This window comes from Schistocerca cancellata, chromosome 1, assembly GCF_023864275.1.
Source record: "Schistocerca cancellata isolate TAMUIC-IGC-003103 chromosome 1, iqSchCanc2.1, whole genome shotgun sequence".
Lineage (NCBI taxonomy): Eukaryota > Metazoa > Arthropoda > Insecta > Orthoptera > Acrididae > Schistocerca > Schistocerca cancellata.
In genome coordinates, this window is record NC_064626.1 from 247,176,023 (window position 1) to 247,199,008 (window position 22,986).

Sequence of the window (22,986 nt, forward strand, 5' to 3'; positions counted from 1 at the left end):
TGTTAGTGTCCTGCAATTACATCTTTCCGGTGGAGCGCTGTGGTTTTCCGGAAGATTAATTGTAGCTCAAAGTTGAGTATAGTCCTACTACACCTTCTGGTCCGTGCATCTCCTGTATCTGTTAGAACCTTTCGGTCTGCTCACGTCCATCACTAATTTTTAACGTAAAATAGAAACGGCCCCATTTTAAGACTGTTTAATATGCTATTATTATATTCTGGGAATGAAATGTATGTGAACCTCGTACCTGTAAGTAATACTAAGCCGTCCGGGGTGGGCGAGCGGTTCTAGGCCGTTCAGTCTGGAACCGCGCGACCACTACGGTCGCAGGTTCGAATCCTGCCTCGGGCATGGATGTGTGTGATGTCCTTAGGTTAGTTAGGTTTAAATAGCTCTAAGTTCTAGGGGACCGATGACCTCAGAAGTTAAGTCCCATAGTGCTCGGAGCCATTTGAACCATTTGAAGTAATACTAAAGAGAAGCCTAGTTGAGTGTATTAATCTGATAATACTTTTAATTTGTTAGAATTGCTTAAAATAAGTCCATGGGAGACGTCTTAGTTGTTGGAAGCAGTTTTAGAATTTGATATGAGTTATGTGAGAGCCAGTTTCTGTGTAAGTCATGAAGCATGTTTAAAAGGTTTGTGTGATTCAGTTATGTCAGTTAAATTTGATTAATGGTGGTTTTATGAACGTTGTTTTAACTAGCGAAAATTGGTTGAGTAATCTTGAAAGATCTGTGTTGGTACAAAATGGCTCTGAGCACTATGGGACTTAACTTCTGAGGTCATCAGTCCCCTAGAACGTAGAATTATTTAAACCTAACTAACCGAAGGACATCACACACATCCATGGCCGAGGCCGGATTCGAACCTGCGACCGTAGTGGTCGCGCGGTTCCAGACTGTAGCGCGTAGAACCGCTCGGCTATCCCGTCCGGCGAAAGATCTGTGTCTACCGGACTAAATGGATTAATGTTTTAATCTGAGTCCTGCTGGTGGTTCTGTAGGGCAGGTGCCTTTTATTATAGTCGTTGTTACTGTTGATTAGGAGAAAGTGTTTGTAATAAAGAAGTGTATGGCAACTACAAACTGGTTATGTGCTTAATTTCGATGTGTCGAAAGGACTAACACATCGACTTCCTGCGGAAGTGCTCCTTTTGACCGGGATTGCCTTTTCAACGCAGGAGCCGAAGTACGTAATGTAGTGGGGTTCAGCTCTAGACGTTCGTGTCGTAAAGTCGCAGACGGTACATCTGTTGGCTGCCAGCTCGCCCTACTTTGTTCCTTCATGTTGCCCGAGTGACTCTCAATTCTTCTGTTTGGCGGCAGCTGCGACACGGCGGTATTGAAGACCAACAGCGGCGGCAATATCTCACAGTTGACGACAGACGCGCGACCAAGTACCGCATGAAGTGCTTACCGGGAGCCATTTCTGCTCGCCAGCCGAAATTTACTGTACGGTTTACTGCACAGCAGCCATTGTCTCACCCGTTACTTCGTGCTATCGCACCGGCGAGGCCCTCTTATATTAAGCGATAAATAAGTCACACTTACGGACTTTATGGAGGCTGACATTATCGTTGTGAACTGCACCTTCTTCTGGTTTTCCAGTATCTACAGATTTGATTTAGTGTCGCTTAGATTCACGAGTCATTCAAGAGTCTGGCTGTCGGCCTCAGCCCCTTATTATCTTACGCTTATATTCTCGTATCCGTATTACTTCTAGATCAATTACGAATTGTTGAAGTTCTGATATTATCAGGTATAAAGAATAAGGTTCTAACGGTAATCTACAAGTTGTACATAAACAAGACTGCCGTTACGAGCGTAGAAAGACATCAAAGGGAAGCAGCGGCAGAGACGGAAGTGAGAAATTATTGTAGCTTATCACTCATATTCTTCAGAGTACAAAAAACAATGAAGGAAAACAATGAGACATTTGGAAAAAATGGCAATCGACTTGGAAGATCAGTTGAACAACGGATGGAGGGACGAATATCGGTTAAAAGATAGCAGAAAACACGGGTAATGTAGTGCGGTGGAATTACATCAGACAATGGCAGAGCATTTAGATTAGGAAATGGGATACTACGAGGGTAACCCCAAAAGTAAGGTCTCCTATTTTTTATAAGTACATAGACCAGTTTATTTCCACTATGGTTTACATCAGTTTACAGCTTGAACATTTAGCTATTTTTCGACTTAATCACCATTTCTGTCGATGCATTTTTGTGGACGCTGTGGCAGTTTTTGTATGTCCATGTCATACCAGTTCGCCGCCATGCTGTTCAGAAAGTTATGAACCACTTCTTCTACCTCGTCGTCGGAGCTGAATAGCTTTCCGGCGAAATGTTCTTTTAACCTAGGGAACAGGTGATAGTCACTGGGCGCCAAGTCAGGACTATAGGGTGGGTGGATGATTATGTTCCACTGAAACTGTTGCAGGAGAGCAACGGTTTGCCGAACGATGTGTGGGCGAGCGTTGTCATGGAGAATGTGTACGCCCTTGCTCAACATTCCTCTTCTCCAATTCTGAATTGCCCGTTTAAGTTTTTTCAGAGTCTCACAGTACCTATCAGCGTAAATTGTGGTCCCAGCGATTCAGCACCGAAGACGAGGTGAAACAAGATGTTCATAACTTCCTGAACAACATGATGGCGAGTTGGTATGACATGGGCATACAAAAACTGCCACAGCGTCTACAAAAATGCATCGACAGAAATGGTGATTATGTCGAAAAATAAACAGGTCTATGTACTTATAAAAAATAGGAGACCTTACTTTTGGGACTACCCTCGCAAATCTAGCAGAAGAATTAATGTCCTTGGACAACAACGTAGCTGACGACGGCAGAAGTAAAAAGACTGTTGTAAGAAGAAAATCCATTCTGAAATGTAGAAACATATAGTCGGAAAAACTAGAACTCGCCGGGAAGGAATTATCCGAATGGGATTGAAATTGGTAGATTTGAGGTACAGACGAACAGATGATTACAATTTCAAAAAAATTGGACGATTTATTAAAGAAAAAGACCTTAAAAATTGAGCGAATCAGTGACGCGTTGGTCCGCCTCGGCGCTTGTACAAGCAGTTATTGGCCTTGACATTGATTGACAGAGTTGTTGCATGTACTCATGCGGGATATTGCGCCAAATTCTGTCTAACTGACGAATTAGATCGTCAAAATACCGGTACGGCTGGAGGGCCCTACCCGTAATGCAGCAAAAGTTCTCAGTTGGGGAGAGATCCGGCGACCTTGCTGGACAAGGATGGGTTTTGGCAAGCATGAAGACGTGCCGTATGCGGTCGGGCAGTATCTTGCTGAAATATAAGCCCAGGATGGCAACAAATCTGGGCGTAGAATATCGTCGACGGAATGTTGTACTGTAAGGGTGCGGGGGATGGCAGCCAAAGGGGTCCTGTTACGAAGAGACATGGCACCCCAAACTGTCACCCCTGGTTGTAGGATTGAATGGCGGTCGACACCCGGGGCTGGTACCCCATCGCTGTCTGGAGCGTGTCAAGAAACTTCTTCGCTGGTCAACAGGACTCAGCTGGAAGTGAGACTCATCACTGAAGGCGGTTCTACTCCAATGAGATTGCAGGGCGAAGACGTGTCTGGAGACGCCCCAGACAGCGGTGGGATACCAGCCTGACAACCAGAGTGATGGTCCGGGGTGCTATTTCTTTTCGTAGCAGGGTCCCTTGGATTGTCATCGACGGCATCCTTCCAGGGCAGCATATATCGACGATATTGTACGACCCGTTTTGTTGCCCTTCGTGGTCAGCCGTCCTGAGCTAACATTTTAGCACGATAATAGCCGTCTACGCACGGCGAGAGTGTCTAGCGCTTGTCTTCGTGTTTGCTAAAACCTATCTTGGCTACTGAGAACGTGTCTACATCTACAACATACTCCACAAGCCATCTAACGGTGTATGGCAGAGGGTACTTTTGTACTACCAACTTAGCCCTCCAACCCTGTTCCACTCATGAATACCGCGTGGGAAGAATGATAGTCGATAAGCCTCTGTATTGGCTCTCATTCCACGAATTTTCTCTTCGTGGTCATTACGAGTGTGTGTGTGTGTGTGTGTGTGTGTGTGTGTGTGTGAGGGGGCGGGACAATAATACGAGAGTTGGAACTACACTCCTGGAAATTGAAATAAGAAAACCGTGAATTCATTGTCCCAGGAAGGGGAAACTTTATTGACACATTCCTGGAGTCAGATACATCACATGATCACACTGACAGAACCACAGGCACATAGACACAGGCAACAGAGCATGCACAATGTCGGCACTAGTACAGTGTATATCCACCTTTCGCAGCAATGCAGGCTGCTATTCTCCCATGGAGACGATCGTAGAGATGCTGGATGTAGTCCTGTGGAACGGCTTGCCATGCCATTTCCACCTGGCGCCTCAGTTGGACCAGCGTTCGTGCTGGACGTGCAGACCGCGTGAGACGACGCTTCATCCAGTCCCAAACATGCTCAATGGGAGACAGATCCGGAGATCTTGCTGGCCAGGGTAGTTGACTTACACCTTCTAGAGCACGTTGGGTGGCACGGGATACATGCGGACGTGCATTGTCCTGTTGGAACAGCAAGTTCCCTTGCCGGTCTAGGAATGGTAGAACGATGGGTTCGATGACGGTTTGGATGTACCGTGCACTATTCAGTGTCCCCTCGACGATCACCAGTGGTGTACGGCCAGTGTAGGAGATCGCTCCCCACACCATGATGCCGGGTGTTGGCCCTGTGTGCCTCGGTCGTATGCAGTCCTGATTGTGGCGCTCACCTGCACGGCGCCAAACACGCATACGACCAGAAGCGACTCTCATCGCTGAAGACGACACGTCTCCATTCGTCCCTCCATTCACGCCTGGCGCGACACCACTGGAGGCGGGCTGCACGATGTTGGGGCGTGAGCGGAAGACGGCCTAACGGTGTGCGGGACCGTAGCCCAGCTTCATGGAGACGGTTGCGAATGGTCCTCGCCGATACCCCAGGAGCAACAGTGTCCCTAATTTGCTGGGAAGTGGCGGTGCGGTCCCCTACGGCACTGCGTAGGATCATACGGTCTTGGCGTGCATCCGTGCGTCGCTGCGGTCCGGTCCCAGATCGACGGGCACGTGCACCTTCCGCCGACCACTGGCGACAACATCGATGTACTGTGGAGACCTCACGCCCCACGTGTTGAGCAATTCGGCGGTACGTCCACCCGGCCTCCCGCATGCCCACTATACGCCCTCGCTCAAAGTCCGTCAACTGCACATACGGTTCACGTCCACGCTGTCGCGGCATGCTACCAGTGTTAAAGACTGCGATGGAGCTCCGTATGCCACGGCAAACTGACTGACACTGACGGCGGCGGTGCACAAATGCTGCGCAGCTAGCGCCATTCGACGGCCAACACCGCGGTTCCTGGTGTGTCCGCTGTGCCGTGCGTGTGATCATTGCTTGTACAGCCCTCTCGCAGTGTCCGGAGCAAGTATGGTGGGTCTGACACACCGGTGTCAATGTGTTCTTTTTTCCATTTCCAGGAGTGTATTTATTCACAACCGATACAAAAGAGTTACATGTCTGCACCTGTTACTGACCTTCAGAGTAGTCACCAGCGCTGTTCAAAATGGTTCAAATGACTCTGAGCACTATGGGACTTAACTTCTGAGGTCATCAGTCCCCTAGAACTTAGAACTACTTAAACCTAACAAACCTAAGTACATCACACACATCCAAGCCAGGGGCAGTATTCGAACCTGCGACCGTAGTGGTCGCGCGGCACCAGCGTTGTGTAGAACCCGTTGCCAGCGATGTGGAGGGCGTAGTATACTGTTAGCAGAGCCTGTTCTGTTGATGGTGGGAATGGAGCTGTCTACTGCCTATCCAATCTCTGGAACAGTTCTGAAGCGAATGCCACGAAGTGGTTCCTTCATCTTCGGAGTCAAGTCAAAGTCACAGGCACGTCCAGGGAGTATGTTGGATGGTACAGTACTTCCCAGTCTCATCGACCGAAGAGAGCAGCCACAGCTTGCGCTGTATGGGCCCGCCCATTGTCGTGCAAAATGATGGGTGGGTTGCGCAGAAAGTGTCGTCGATTCTTTCGCAAAGCTGGTCGCAGGTGATGCTCCAAAAACGAGCAGTAATACTGCGCATTGACGATCTGCCGTGGAGGAACGTAATGCGTTAGGATGACTCCATCACAGTCGTACACGAGAATCACCATAACTTAAGAGCGCTCCAGTCGCACAATCAACAGAACAGGGTCTGCTAACGGTGTACTACGTCTTCCACATCGCTGGCAGCGGGTTCTACACAACGCTGGTGACTACTCTGAAGGACAGAAACAGGTGAAAACATGTAACTCTTTTGTATCGGTTTTGAATAAATGGTTTCCACTATTTAAGTTCCAACCCTCGTATATTGTCCGACTTTTCCCGGAAAGTGCTGTCTAGAAATTTGAATAGTAAATCTCTCCGTGATGCACAACGCCTCTCTTGTAACGTCTGCCAATGGAGTTTGTTGAGAATCTCTGTAACGCTCTCGCGGCGGCTATAAGATCCCGTCATGAAACGCGCCGCTCTTCATTGAATCTTCTCTGTTTTATTATCAGTCCGTGTCTGGTAGGAATCCCAGATACATGGACAATACTCAAGAATCGGTCGAACAGGCACCTTATAAGTCAATTCCTTCGTGGATGATTCTTCCTCTGCATCTGAGTCTGGCATCTACTTTTCCCATTATCTGTTTTATGTGGTCATTCCACTTAAGGTGGCTCTGGATAGTTGCTCCTAGATATTTTACGGTGCTACTGTTTCAAATGGCTCTGAGCACTATGGGACTCAACATCTTAGGTCATAAGTCCCCTAGAACTTAGAACTACTTAAACCTAACTAACCTAAGGACATCACACACACCCATGCCCGAGGCAGGATTCGAACCTGCGACCGTAGCAGTCCCACGGTTCCGGACTGCAGCGCCAGAACCGCACGGCCACCGCGGCCAGCGCTACTGTTTCCATCGGTTTTTTATTAGTAGTGTAGCCATACAGTAGTGGACTCCTTTTCCTACGTATGCGCTATATTTTACATTTATTTACGTTCGGAGCCTTTGGAGGTCATTCTGGAAATTGTTACTATCTTCTGGCGTGGCTGCTTTATTACAGACAACCGCATCATCTGCGAACAGGCTTAAAGAGCATCCGATGCTTTCTACTAGATCATTTTTATATATTGCAGAAAGTAAGGGTCTATCACAATTCCTCGGGTACACCGGAAATTACCTTTACATCTGTTGATTTTTTTCCCTTTAAAAGCGACGTGTTCCGTACTGGCTGCAAGGAAGTCTTGTATCCAGCCAAAAATCCGCTCGTGTACCCGATATGCTTGTATTTTTTCACTAGACGGCAGAGCAGAACGCTCCCAAATGCCTTCCTGAAGTCAACGAACACACCATCAACCAGAGCGCCGTTGTCTACGGAGCTGTGGATCTCATGGGGAACTGAGCGATCCAAGTTTCGCATGATCTTGTTTGCGGAATCCATGTTGATTCTCACAGAGGAGATTTTCATTTCGTAAAAACGTCATAATTCTTGAGTATAAAATATGTTACACAATTCTGCAACAGATTAATGTCAACGATATAGGTCTATGATAGTGTGCATATGTCCTACGGCCTCTACTAAAAACGGGAATGACCTGTGCTTTCTTCCAGTCGCTAGGTACCCTTCGTTGTCTAAGTGATCTACAATAAATTACTGTTAGAAGGGGAACAAGTTCTTTCGCATAATCTATGTGGAATCTTACGGTATCTCCTCCTGACGCGCTTTCACTGAGCCATTGTAGTTGTTTCTCTATTTGGCCATCGCTTATATCCCATTTCGACGTTCGTACGACAGTTGAAAGGAGGGATCGTGTTACGATCTTCCGCGGTGAATCAATTTCGGAAAACCGAATTCAGTATTTCGGCCTTTTCTCTGTTGCCTTCCGTTTCGGTGCCAATATCTTCACTGAGTGAATAAATATGATTTTGACAGACTTATCGATTTTACATACGACCAAAACCTTTTTAGGGTATATACTGAGATCGGTCGACAAAGTTTTACATTCAAAGTCATTTAACGCTTCTCTCGTCGCTCTCCTCACGCTCCTTTTCGCTTCGTTCAGCTTTTGCATGTCAGCTAGAGTTTTACTTCTCTTGAATGTGAGATGAAATTCTCTTTGTTTACGTAGCAGTTTTCTGACACGACTATTAAACCATGGTCCCATCCCTTAAGACTATATTCGTAATGTATTTGTCTAGGGCATATTACACAATGAATTTCAATTTTTTTCCTGTAGCTAAAGTGCTCTAGGATTTCACTTTGAATACACCTTCACTCTGAGGTCTTAGATGTCTCCAGCAGGGCAGAACGCACACCGAATCTACGGAGCAGCCCAGGACACTCATGACAACCCCTTACAACTTTCCGGGTGGGAAGGCGCACCGGTCCCCGGCACGAATCCGTCCGACGGATTAGTGTCGAGGGGTTGTGTACCACTGAGGCTACGGCGGGGACGAAGCCTCTCCGTCGTTTCTATGTCCCCAGTTCAATACAGTACCCCCTACAAAGGTAACGTAGCACCATTCAGTGCCAGATGCGTACAATTTTCTCTGAGAATATTGTATAATATACACGGGACAGTAAATTCGTTTCACTAAAAACAAAAATCTGTTTATTTATATCAGAACTTCCCTACAACCAATGCCTTCCACCTCAACAAATTCATTGCTGGCGGAAACTGCAGTAATGTCCAAAGCCCTTGGCTGGGAATTATTGTCTCATTCCTCCTAAAAATACAATTCACAATGTAGGAACACGTAAGGTAGCACTCAACCACGATTCACCTTAAGAAATCGGTTGAATATAGGCAAACCTACGTTAAAATACGGTAGCGATACTTGTAAGGAAATGAGACAGTAGTTATAAGGGTCGAAGGACACATAAGAGTCGAAGGACATAAAGAGGAATCGATGGTTCAGAAGGGAGTGAGACAAATGTGTAGCCTTTCCCTCAATGTTATCCAATCCGTACACTGAGCAACCGGAAAAGGAAACCAAGGAGAAAATCCGACTGAAAGCTTAAGTTCATGAAGGATAAATAAAAACTACGAAGACTGCCGATGACATTGGATTTCTGTCTCAGATGGCAAAGGACTTGGAAGATCAGTTAAATGGAATAGATACTATTTTGGAAAGTGATTATAAGACAGGCATCAACAAAATCAAGAGTAGGCCAATTGAACGTGGTCTAATTAAAGCAGGTGATACTGAGAAAATCAGATTAGGACATGAGGCACTGGAATTAGTACATGGGTTTTGCTACCTGGTCAGCATAGTAACTAACGATGGCTGAATAAGAAAGGATATAAAATGCAGACTGGCAATGGCAAGAGAAGCATTTTAGAAAAATAGAAATTTGTTAACACTCTCTTCTATTCGTGTATAAATTAATTTCTCTAAAATGGCTCTGAGCACTATGGGACTTAACATCTGAGGTCATCAGTCCCCTAGAACTGAGAACCACCTAAACCTAACTAACCTAAGGACATCACACACATCCATGCCCGAGGCAGGATTCGAACCTGCGACCGTAGCTGTCGCGCGGTTCCAGACTGAAGCGCCTAGAACCGCTCGGCCACACCGACCGGCAAATTAATTCCTCCCTCCACAGTTTCTGTTTATATATTCGGGCTACTCTCAGCAACTTCTATGGATGTTTTGGTACGGTTTTCACTAATAGATTGATGCGTGACCTTTGTTGACCTTCGAATACCTTAATGTTATACATCATTGGATTCGTATCGATAGCCGCTATCAGAAAATAAGTACCAAAACTATAGCATACCATTAAAAAAAACAATGTTGACCTTCATATCTCCGAAGCGACCCCACCTAGCAACAAAAAACCAACATCATATTATGGCCCACGTGTCCCATGCAACTTTTGCCCCACGAATTTTTCAGCTCCTGTCATACTTTCGGAGTTATTCTTGGTGACAATAGTTAGTTATTCACCCTGTTTAATGTTAAGTTGACAGTGAAAATGGAAGTACCGAAACAGAAAAAAAAGACAAATCGAATGCGCAAATGCTGCTACATATGTACAAAAACATTCAGCAAAAACAGACACCCAGTAATACCCCGAAACATGTAGATATACGAAATAAGCTTTAAAGTGCTTAATCTACTTTTATATCAGTGTAACACCTTTTTTGCTTAGAAGATTTCGTGCATATCCATTTTATTTGATTTATTGTATTAAAAACAACTTTGAAAGCTGAATTTTTTTATTAGTTCGGTTAAGTATCGTCCCTTCGACTACATTTAAGGAGAGTACTTTTCCAATCAACACTCAAATTGTCCAGTAGAACTGATTCTTGACAGCCTAGGCCAGAACTAAGACAGTTCCAGTCTCCCCAGTTAGACGCATTGTTGTTGAGACAGCCAAAGAGCATGTTGCTCTGTGCAGCACCCCACACAGTTTGAGGAGGTAACGAAACCTGGAATCGATATCTTTTTCACCATGAAATTTGAATAGTCAGTGACTCACCCTGTGTAATTTATAAATGTTTTCTGCGGATTGGCTGGACTATGATGAACTTGTACGCTGCCACTGTGAAAATAATGTCACTGACAGCGATTAATGGAACCATCCTACTGCACCATCAGGCCGGCGCGAGCTACAGCTGCCTTCCTAAACGACCTGCGATACAGGATCACACATTAACAATTTTTTTGGTGCAGAATTAATGTTTAACCATTATCTGCCCAAACTGTCTAATACTGTACCAAAATGTTTAAATTCTGAGGAAAATACAGGGTGATTCAAAAAGAATACCACAACTTTAGGAATTTAAAACTCTGCAACGACAAAAGGCAGAGCTAAGCACTATCTGTCGGCGAATTAAGGGAGCTATAAAGTTTCATTTAGTTGTACATTTGTTCGCTTGAGGCGATGTTGACTAGGCGTCAGCGTCAGTTGCTCAAATGGAAACAGATGAATCTTTCGTTTCAAAGATTGTGTTTAGTGATGAAGCAACTTTCCACACTAACGGGAAAGTCAACCGTCACAATGTCTGTATATGGGGCACTGAGAATCCGTGGGAAACAACTCAGTATGAACGTGACTCGCCTAAGGTGAACGTTTTCTGTGCCATTTCAGCCAATAAAGTTTTTGGTCCCTTTTTCTTCGAAGGTGCTACTGTAACTGGACTACAGTATCTGGATATGTTAGAGAATTGGCTGTTCCCTCAGCTCGAACAAGAAGCACAACAATTCATATTTCAGCAGGATGGAGCGCCACCACATTGGCACTTATCTATCCGTAACTAACTGAACGTCAACTACCCGAGGCGATGGATCGGCCGCCAGGCAGCCCGTGACAGAGCACTTCATCACTGGGCTCCAAGAAGCCCTGATCTTACCCCCTGCGATTTTTTCTTATGGGGGTATGTTAAGGATATGGTGTTTCGGCCACCTCTCCCAGACACCATTGATGATTTGAAACCAGAAATAACAGCAGCTATCCAGACTGTTACGCCTGATATGCTACAGAGAGTGTGGAACGAGTTGGAGTATCGGGTTGATATTGCTCGAGTGTCTGGAGGGGGCCATATTGAACATCTCTGAACTTGTTTTTGAGTGAAAAAAACCTTTTTAAATACTCTTTGTAATTATGTATAACAGAAGGTTATAATATGTTTCTTTCATTAAATACACATTTTTAAAGTTGTGGTATTCTTTTTGAATCACCCTGTATTATCAAGGCCAAGTAAAAACTGGAAGTACTATACATACATATTTCTTAATTTATGTACAAAAAACGAAAGGGGACTTTTGAGTCCCGTCTATATGTAATAATTCGATTAGGAGAACGTAGCTCTTATGGAAGAAGGGATGAAAAACTTATAGAGAGCACATCGTAAACATCAAAATCCTCACAACGTTCTCGTTCATGTCAATAGTGCTCGTAAGCTCTTATGGCGTAGATACCAACACAGGGGTACGGTAGTCCGTATTTTACTGTGAGCGGAGACGTTGAACTATCACAGCCAAAGAGCTTTCTCTGCTACAGCAGAGGGACTCGACACCCAGGCAGGAGGACAATGCATGAATTCAACACCGCGCTGTTTTATGACACTGAAAACAGGACACGCGTTTTTAAGTTCTGTCGGGCAGGGAAAGACTAAGGGGTGTGAAGGATAATACGGGAAAAGATCACACAGAAAATATACCACGCGTTGGACTGGCGCTGAAGTTCGGCGGCCAATCTGTACACAACGGCCAGTAAACAAAATTACCACTACGCTAGACAACGTCCGGCTTTACTTATTTGGCGCTAACTGTGCAAAGCCACGGTGAGTCGCTGCTCTAATACGAATTTAAGCGTTATGAAGTCTTTTTGTGGGTAGTTGAAGTGTGGCCTAGCAAGGATGCGGACTGTGGATCAGAAGCAGTTCAGACAAGAAGAGAAAAGAAGCTTTTGAAATGTGGTCCTTCAGAAGAACGCTGGAGTTTACATGGGTACATTGAATAACTAATATTGAGGTACTGAATGAAATTGGAGAAAAAAGGAAATTTATGGCACAACTTGAAGAAAAGGAAATAGGATAATTTGTAGGACACTTCTTGAGACATCACGGAATAGTGACGTTGGTAATAAAGGAAAAAGAGTGGAGGAGTTGTGGGGGATAGAGACTGCAGGGGAAAACCTTGGCATGAATACCGGCCGTTGGGGCCGAGCGGTTCTAGGTGCTTCAGTCTGGAACCGCGCTACTGCTACAGTCGCAGGTTCGAATCCTGCCTCGGGCATGGCTGTGTGTGATGGATGTCCTTCGGTTAGTTAGGTTTAAGTAGTTCTAAGTTCTAGGGGACTGATGACCCCAGCTGTTAAGTCCCATAGTGCTTAGAGCCATTTGAACCATTTTTGAACCATTTGAACCATGAATGCAGAAAGCAGCTAGCAGCTTCAAGTGGATGTAGATCCCAATAATTGTTCAGAGATGAAGATGCTTCCACAGGATAGGCTATCATGGAGAGCTAGATCAAGCAGTCTACAGACTGAAGACCATAACAACGACAGAAACTGAAATGATCGTACGGCACTAATCACAGGGAGTCCGGACGCCAGGTCGCGAGATTTTTCAGTTAACGCCACATTGGGTGACATGCACGAGGCTGATGATGAAATTATGATGAGGACAACACAACACCCAGACTCTGAGCGGAGGGAATCTCCCACCCGGCTGGGAATCCAACCCGGGTCCACTGCATGGCAGTCAGGCGCGCAGACCAGTCTCCCCTATAATACTCGTAGTTCATCGAATGTGTTCTGCTTTCACTCTGCTTCACTTTAACTAACCTATATTTGGTACGGTTCTTAAACTACTACAATTTGTTGTTCTCAACCTTTTTTTGTATTTTTAGAAACGTTTGCTTTTAAGGTCAGTGATATCGTGTATTTAGCTACACTTCGTGTAGCAGGTTTCGGGTGCTGAAGTTACCATCTTCGTTGACGTGGAGATATAGTGCTGTGAAATCGAATGTATTTTTTTGAAATATCCTATATCACACTCCTGAAGGAATATCTGAGTGCTCTGCAAACGAACAAGTAGCCACTTCGCAAAGACAACAGTTTTCGAGGAAAAACAGTAATGTCATAGTTAAGGATAATTGGTCGATACTTACTAGCCCAGCAACGCAATTATCCAACAAAGTTCAGAATAGCCTGAGTAAGTAGGGACGTAAAAAAAAAACTAACTGCTGGAGGAGCACATAAAACGGCATTAGACGGTGGCGAGGCACGAATGATGTTTCCCGCTATGGACTGTGTAACGTCCCCTTAGAAAAATTAATGAATTGCCTTGCTGGGAAACCTCTTACATTATTTGCTTTTCAAACAGCTGAGCAAAACTGAACGTACTCAGACATTACTCTCTTTACTTATTCTGATCAACACCAACTGACACACAATATTTTTAGCGCAACGCAATCTGACTTTCAATAATCCCTACAAAAGAATGGCCCTGACTAACATTAACCTATACCTTTCACAAATCACTTACCTCACAAAAATCTTCGTTACTCAAGCTACTCAAGCTACTCAAGCTACTGCAATACAGCGAGCGCCACTACTGCCAACTAAATAAAAGATTCAAACTACTGAAGGCACTAACTACTGATAGGCATAGTTAGCAAATGAAAGATTTTAATGGAGAACAAACAATGTATTTACCTTAATAATCATAATATATATAGCAGTTCATGCCAGCCAGTATTACAAATTTCAAAACTCCGCCATCTCTCTCCCCACATCAGTGGGTCTACACCTTTGATGACTCACCAATACCTCAATCTCTACCAGGACTACAGTGGGTCTGCACCTCTGGTGGCCCACCAATACCATAATCTCTACCAGGATTACAGTGGGTCTGCTCTGTGATGACCTACCTACCAGCATTCTTCAAAACTTCGAATGACTCTGCTGTGGGTTTGCTCTGTTGTGGCCCATTACCTGTCTGCATGTCAAGAGTCAGCACTATGCCTATCAGCAGTTAGTGCCTTCCGATAGCACTCCTGGAGGAAGGACAACACTACTTCTTCAAGACTGCATGGAAATCCACTACTTCTGTGTGCAATTTCTTTTACTAATGAGACTTTGTGAAAAAAAAAACTGTAATTACTATTATGATGAATGATCAGGACTATCTTTATGGACTGTGAGAAAATTTTAGCTTTTGACCAACGTTGTATCAATAAGTGTGTGCATTTGATATGTTTCTTACTGTAATTATGAAAAAAATTTTTCAAATCTGTATTGGCCAGTGCCCAAAACAATTTGTAAAAATTTTTGTGGGGAGCATGGGGGCTATGTAAGTACGCTGTTTATGTTTTCTTATTGGCAACGTTACGTAGCGCTCTGCATGAAAATCACTGGCTGTGCTGTGTGCAGTCTGTGGCTAGTTTGCATTGTTGTCTGCCATTGTAAGTGTTGGGCAGCGGCAGCTGGATGTGAACAGCGCGTAGCGTTGCGCAGTTGGAGGCGAGCCGCCAGCAATGGTGGATGTGGGGAAGTGAGATGGCGGATTTTTGAGAATGGATAATCTGGAAGTGTGTCCATCAGAAACAGTACATTTGTACGAATGGATGTCATGAACTGCTATATATATTATGACTATTAAGGTAAATACAGTGTTTGTTCTCTATTAAAATCTTTCATTTGCTAACTATGCCTATCAGCAGTTAGTGCCTTCCGTAGTTTGAATCTTTTATTTAGCTGGCAGTAGTGGCGCTCGCTGTATTGCAGTAGTTCGAGTAACGAAGATTTTTGTGAGGTAAGTGATTTGTGAAAGGTATAGGTTAATGTTAGTCCGGGCCATTGTTTTGTAGGGATTATTGAAAGTCAGATTGCGTTGCGCTAAAAATATTGTGTGTCAGTTTAAGCACAGTCTTGTATAATTGTTCAAAGGGGACGTTTCAACTGGACCCATCTGACGATATTATCTGGCACCAAACATCTTCCATGGTAGTGTAGTGGTGGTAGTAGCACGAGGTGCAGAACGAGATTTCCACTCCGCAGCGGAACGTTCGCTGATATGAAGCTTCCTGGCAGATTAAAACGGCATACCGGACAGAGACTTGAACTTAGGACCTTTACCTTTCGCGGGAAAGTGCTCTACCGAAGCAGGACTCAGGACGCCTCCACACAGCTGTACTTCTGCTGATACCTCGTCTCCTACCTTCCAGACATCACAGAAGTTCTCCTAGGAAACTTGCAGGGATAGCACTCCTGGAGGAAAGAGTGTTCCGTACAAATGACTTAGCCACAGCACTTGCCAGCGAAAGGCAAAGGTCCCGAGCTCGAGTCTCAGTTCAGCACAAGGCGTTAATCAGTCATGACGTTTCATATCTGTGCACGCTATGCTGCACAGTGAAAATCTCATTCTGGATAGATACGCCAGGCTGTGGCTAAGCCATGTCTTCCTCATGTGATATTCCTGCCAGTTTCGTAGAACTTCTGTAAAGTTCGGATAGTAGAAGACGAGATACTGACTGAAGTAAAGCTATGAAGAGGGGTCGTGAGTCGTGTTTGGGTAGCTCATTTGGTAGACCACTTGCTTGCGAAAGGCAGAGATCCCGCGTGCGAGTTCTGTCCGTCACACAGTTTTAATCTGACAGGAAGTTTCAGTAGAACAAGCTGTTTGCTGTAACAGGCTGTAGTGCCGTAAATGACGTTGGAAAAGGGCTTTTTGGGTTTGATAATGTAGAAGTTAGTATGGAATGGTACTAAGTTTGAAGTCAAAATCCGGGTCCAGAAATGTAGGTAACAGTGGCATTGGACAGTATGCGTACCGGGGTGTTACATTAAGGGGCTCCGTAAAGGCTCAAAATCATGAAAAGTTCAATTTTTACTTTTTTGCGTTTTCTGAATCTGCAGACTATTACCTTTTAATAGATATATAATTTATTCAATTCCGAAGACTACAACTATTTTTAATTTTTTTTTGAAATGTGTTCTACATGGGCGTGACCCACTGTGGCGCTGTTAAACTGCTGTCAAATGGTGTTATTATTAACGTCCGTGTTCATCAGGTAAATTTTAGTGATGTGAGATAAAGTATGTGTTGTGGCTAACTTGTGATGGTTCAATATGTATCGCTGGTGTGATTGTCGATTGTTTCATGTTTATTTACTCTGTCGTTATCTCGAAAATATTCGTAATTAATTCTGTTTCTTGAGTCTCTGTTTTGTTGAAGTATAATAATGAGTAAAAGTAAAGTTATTAGAAATCCTCTGAAGGCTTTTAAGACAAGGAGAAATGTTGAAAAGCCAAAGGTATGTGTTATTACTGTAAATAATAACATTCTAACATGGAACGAGCGATGCTTGCTTTAGACAAGGAACGCCTTCGGGCTGCAGACAGGGCTGTAAAGAGTCTAGAAACACAAGCAAGAGTAAACAGGAGGAGGAACAAGAGGAAGCTGGAGGAGGAGTTTGCAGAGGATGAAGATAATCCATCCTATTGACCTGGAATGCACTAAAAAGTTAATCCAATCTTTGTCGCTCGATTCCCAAAACTTTTATTTTCTCATACTAATTACATGTTTTCTAAGGATCTTCCAAACATATTTGTTTCAAACTTTCAGTAAATGTTACACAGTACCTTCTGCATAATTTAACACAGCCTTTTTCCAAAAAACTGTATATTTTTGAATATATAAATAAAAAATTGCAAAAAAATGTTGTGAATATTCATTACAATTGAAAAAAAAATCATCCTTAATAACTGAACTAAAATTTTGTAAAATCCCTGTGTTAAGTTGTAGCCCATATTCCAATAAATAATCTGTAAAAAGTTCAACTTCCTACCTCAAATACTTTGTGAGGAAAGATGTAATTTATAAGCGTTATTTTAACATTGCAAGTATAGGGCGTTCCGGAGCCCCTTAAAAGCTGTCACCACCAACACACTCGTTGATTCGGGTGTTTATCTTTTGTAGGGGGCAGTCCCCATGTTTTGTGTGTACCAAGACCTCTCAAGTCGTGGCAATCGGAAGTGGAAATATGTGAGACACAAATAATATCGCCAAGGCGGAAGCTTTTCCTTTAGAATGAGGGAGGGTGGGGTCATCAATCTTTAGTTTGATGCGGACCACCGTGAATTCCGCTCCTGTGCTAAACTCTTCAACTCAGAGTAGCTAATACACTCATCGTTCTCAATTCATTGTTAGATATACTCCAATACCTGATTTCCCCTACAACTTTTATTGTCTGCGACACCCTCTAGTCATATCGTAGTGTCTTAACTTCATACTCGTATAATCGCATCCCTTGTTCTCGTCAGTGTTTTCCACATATTTATTTCAACGCCGATTCTGCGGGGAACTTTCTCATTTCTTATCTGATCTGTCCAAATAATTTACAACATCCTTCTATAACAGATTAAACGCTTTGAGTCTCCTCATTTTCGTTTTCCCGCAATCTACGACTCACGCTCGTACAATGCTGGACTCCAAATGTAGATTTTAGGAAACTTCTTACTTAAATTAATGCTGGTGTTTGATGTTAGTACACCTCTTTTGGCCATGAATTCACTCTTTGTCTATCATACTCTGCTTTGTAACTTCTTGTTCTGTCCGTTATGTGCTATTCTGCCTGTAAGATAGCGAAATTCTTCCCTTCAACTACTTCGCTGTCCCCAGTCTCAATGTCAGGTTTATAGCTAATCTCATTTCAGCTATTCCTTATTTCTTTCGTATTTTTTGTGGTTTTGTCTGAACTCTGTGCTCATTCCAGTCAACAGGTCCTGTCATTCTTCCTAAGTTTCGCTGAGGATAGCACTGCTATTGTCGAATCTTATCCTTTGCATCCTTTCACCTGCAATTTCACTCCCACTCTTCATACATTTTTTTATTTCCGCTGTTGCTTTTGCGATGTATAGATTGAACAACAGAAACGGAAACTCCAACTCTGTCTCTTAGAACTTTTTTTTGTTCGAGTTCTTTGTTCTTTGGCTTTAATTTTTATTTTACATTTTTGGTTCTTGTACATATTATATGTCATTCGGGTTGCAGTACGGCTGGCACGCTTTTACACTGAGGAACGTTTATTTCAGGTCGACAAATCCTATGAAAGTGTCTTGATTTGTCTTAAGTCTTGCTGCTATTATCAAACTCAGCACCAGAAATGCCGTTCTGGTGCCTTCTTTACCGTTACTAAAGCCAAAAGGAGCGTCTTCTGTCAGAGTCTTAGGACTGAACTGAAGCAGAATTAAAAAAAAAAAAAAAAAACTTAAATAAATCTTGCGTTCGTCAGGAGTTTCAAATGTGTGAATTTCAGCACCCAGCGGTAAATGAAAACTGTAAATGCCAGTAACCAATGTTTCTATAACAGAAATATTTGCCCTTCGCCTGCAACAAAAGATCATAATACAGCTATTTTAAGGGACTTCCATAATTTTTGCTATTCCCCAGGAGCTCGAAATAAGTGAATTCCATTAATCAATAGGAAATAACCACTGTAACAGAAACAACGAAATATTCTAAATATCTATCTTGTATCTGCAACAAAAGGTCAAAATGAAATGGACCAATTTATAGAGTACTAATCTACATAATGTTTTTTATTAAATGAGTAAAACGAACGTGTACGTTAATGTTACGGACTAGGAACAGGTCAGAGTAATAAGCAGAATTGCTTCCAATATTGCGTATATTACTGTAGTACTCCGACTGATAGTTATGCATATTTGTTTCAGACATATCTTAAATTAGTGAAATAAGGCTATTCAGCTGCCCCTACTCTATGTGTTTTACGCGACATGGAGCGCCTTCAAAAACCTTGTATTAGATTTTAGTATTGTCTTGCTTGCTACTTGCAAACTATTAGACTTGCAAAAAAAAAAAAAAAAAAATGAACAGAACGTTTTTATGAAACAATGCAATATTCGAAATATCTGTCCTGTATCTGCAACAAATGGTCATAATGAAACGGAACAAAGTATAGAGTACTGGAATACATTTTCTCTAGAGGCCACACTTATCGATTTATCCAAGAAAAACACAGCTGACGTAGTTTTCGAAATATTAAAAAAAAGTCAGCTGTGTTTTTCTTGGATAAATCGATTACATTTTTTTAATGTAATTCATTTTTTTATACTGGGATATGTTTTCACTAGAGGCTGTAGTTTTCGAAATATTAAAAAAAAAGCCTCTAGTGAAAACATATCCCAGTATAAAAAAATGAATTACATTAAAAAAATGTTCAAATGTGTGTGAAATCTTATGGGACTTAACAGCTAAGGTCATCAGTCCCTAAGCTTACACACTACTTAACCTAAATTATCCTAAGGACAAACATACACACCCATACCCGAGGGAGGACTCGAACCTCCGCCGGGACCAGCCGCACAGTCCATGACTGCAGCGCGTCAGACTGCTCGGCTAATCCCGCGCGGCGAATTACATTAAATTTCCTACATAAAGATTCTGTTCATTTTTTTCTGTAGGACTAATAGTTTGCACGTAACTAGTGAGAGAAGATGAAAATCTTGTGCATGGTATTAGAGGATGCTGCAGGTTGCATAAAACCCAACGGTCGGGGCAGCTGAATCAAGCTGTATACAGTGTGGGCAAAGTAAAACTGGACAGATAAATAGTGTACCCTAATATAGGTAGCTCAGCTCACAGCATGTGCATTTGGGGCAGATGATGTATGTTGGGTGCATGAAGCTACTTTTTTGCCCATCCTGCGGATCGAAACTAGTTATGAACTAAAAGCATTTTTTTACGGTCAAAGACTGCTTTAATGTTACCAAATTTCAGACGTTGGACTACCGTTTCCTCCAGTGTGATTACGTGACGCACCTTCCTCTTGGAGCGGACGGCTTCTTGCTGCCGCGCCGTCTTCTCGCCGATGCCGCGGTCCCCCCACAGCTCGCGGCCCATCAGGCCGTAGCACACCGCCATCGCAGTCACCGGCACCAGGTACGTCACGCACAGGAACACCACGTTGTACCTGCAAACAGGCACCAACTTTATAGAAGTTCACTTTAGGTAATCTTAGAGGTTCTGTGGTGGTACACCACATAACGTGAAAAATATTGAAGAATTTCGCAAGTACTGACTTAACGAAATAAATATTATCGCAGAAAAATCGAAAAAGTATGTAATCAACTAATATGATGGTTATTTTAATCTCTGTTCCTTTTGATAAAGGATCGGACACACTTCCCATTTGTTTCTTGGTTGTGTATGAAGCCATTTTGTGACGAGGCGCGAAAACGTGTAAGTTTCATGTAACATTTAGACTAAATATGATCAAATATTACTTAAAAGTGGCGCTAATGTTTTACTGTAACAACTCCTATGTTCATGAAGCGATACATATATTAACGATTTATGCAAATTTTGTAGGGGAACACTGGCGCAAAGGTCAACGCCATAATTCTAAATGATAACGGCCTAGAGTCGTACTAATTTTGACAAATAATTAAAAAGAAATGTAAATGAAAGTGATTTCTCTTGATTAGTGGATCTTCTTTTGAAACCGTAATAGTAGTCAGTTTTTTTAATTATTGAACCATATCCATTGCAGATAATTCAGTTAGTTTTCTTGATCTCCTTTTAACGGATATTGCGTGATAAAATTTGGCTTATCAAAAAAGTAAATTGCAGCTGTATAACTGGAATATGGAGTGCAGCCATGTATGGAAGTGAAACATGGACAATAAATAGTTTGGACAAGAAGAGAATAGAAGCTTTTGAAATGTGGTGCTACAGAAGAATGCTGAAGATTAGATGGGTGGATCACATAACTAATGAGGAGGTACTGAATAGGATTGGGGAGAAGTTTGTGGCATAACTTGACTAGAAGAAGGGATCGGTTGGTAAAACATGTTCTGAGGCATCAAGGGATCACCAATTTAGTATTGGAGGGCAGCGTGGAGCGTAAAAATCGTAGAGGGAGACCAAGAGATTAATAGACTAAGCAGATTCAGAAGGTTGTAGGTTGCAGTACGTACTCGGAAATGACGAAGCTTGCACAGGATAAGAGTAGCATGGAGAGCTGCATCAAACCAATCTCACGACTGAAGGCCATAACAACTACAACTGGAAAACTGAATGTTTTTTTTTGTGATATGTTACAATACAGCATCACCGGTCTATTGTGGTCTAACTGTGTTGGTGAGGCAGTAAATTTATCCACAGGGCAGTGACTGCGTCACTGCAATTCACTTTGGAGGTGTGGCGGTGGGACTTGTAGTCCCGTACCACCCTCTGACGGTGACAGTGTTACATGAGTCAGGCAGAAAAAATTAGCCTAACGTGGGCAGGTATCATTGGAAAGTATTGGACGTAGAATGGGCTAGTCCCGCCAAAGGATGCGTCCGTGGTGGGCGTGCCAGACCTATCGTTAGTCATGGTCGGAATCCGATTCCTCTAGGATGGTTAGGGGAACCGGATGTCGATGCCAGCGGCGTGGAAGTGTGGTCCCAACGTGGCGTAACCCATGGACAGTGTCCCGCAAGGAATCCACTTTCTCATAGAGCCGCCGCCCGTTGTTGCGTATGTTCGTCTTTAGGGGAACGATATCAGCTTCCTCGTGGAGAGTGACAATTCTCGTGAGTGGCGGAGCGCGCAGGCTCCACCTGAGCACCTTGTTCTGCAGGCGCTGCAATGTCCGCATCCTGGTGACACTAATCGTGGCCCATGCAGCAGATCCATACATGAGGGCAGGCAGGATAACTGTTCGGTAAATGCGGAGCTTGGTATGCAGGTTAAGTTCCCTACTGCGAAAGAGCGGGTACAAAGCCCTGGTTAGCTTTTGCCCCTTGTTGGTGACATACTCCGCATGACAGTGGAAGAGCAACTTGTGGTCCATCTGGACCCCGAGATAGGTGGTTGCCGGGGACCAGGGAACCTGCACATCTGCAATCGAGATATTGCGGCGGAGGACTGGGCGCCGTTTCGTGAAGTAAACTGCCGTAGTTTTGGCGGCGTTGAGAGCTATTTTGTTTGTCCGGCACCAGGTGATAGTGGTGTCCACCTGTCGCTGGAGGCGGGCGACGACGGCCTCAGTAATGAGGCCAGTGGTGTATAGTGCTGTGTCGTCAGCGTATTGTGCAAGGTGGCACTCGGGGATGACCGGCATATCATTCACATAGATATTAAAAAGGATGGGTGATAGCACCGATCCTTGCGGAGTGCCTGCCGACAATTGGCGAATGCCAGAACGCATTCCCCGTTGAGCCACTAGGAAAGTCCTGCCACGGAGGAAGTCATCCACGATCTTGACATAAATATCCGGTATAGGGGTCTGTGTCAGCATCTTGTGTACGAGGTTGTCTTGCCAGATCTTGTCGTAGGCGTTTTGCAAGTTCAGAAAAACGGCAGCTGTCAACTTGGCGGTGTTGAAGCCTTTGCTGATGTGTTCAGTGATCCGT

General features: G+C 43.7%; 1 protein-coding gene across 1 annotated transcript in view; it reads right to left on the reverse strand.

Annotated features, from left to right (window-relative positions):
* Positions 1 to 22,986, reverse strand: part of LOC126167338 (tachykinin-like peptides receptor 86C) — a 956,103-nt gene that overhangs the window by 192,426 nt on the left and 740,691 nt on the right. The window contains exon 5 of the mRNA XM_049920472.1: positions 20,408 to 20,558. Within this exon, the coding sequence (XP_049776429.1) occupies positions 20,408 to 20,558 (151 nt within the window). The remainder of the gene's footprint in view (positions 1 to 20,407; positions 20,559 to 22,986) is intronic.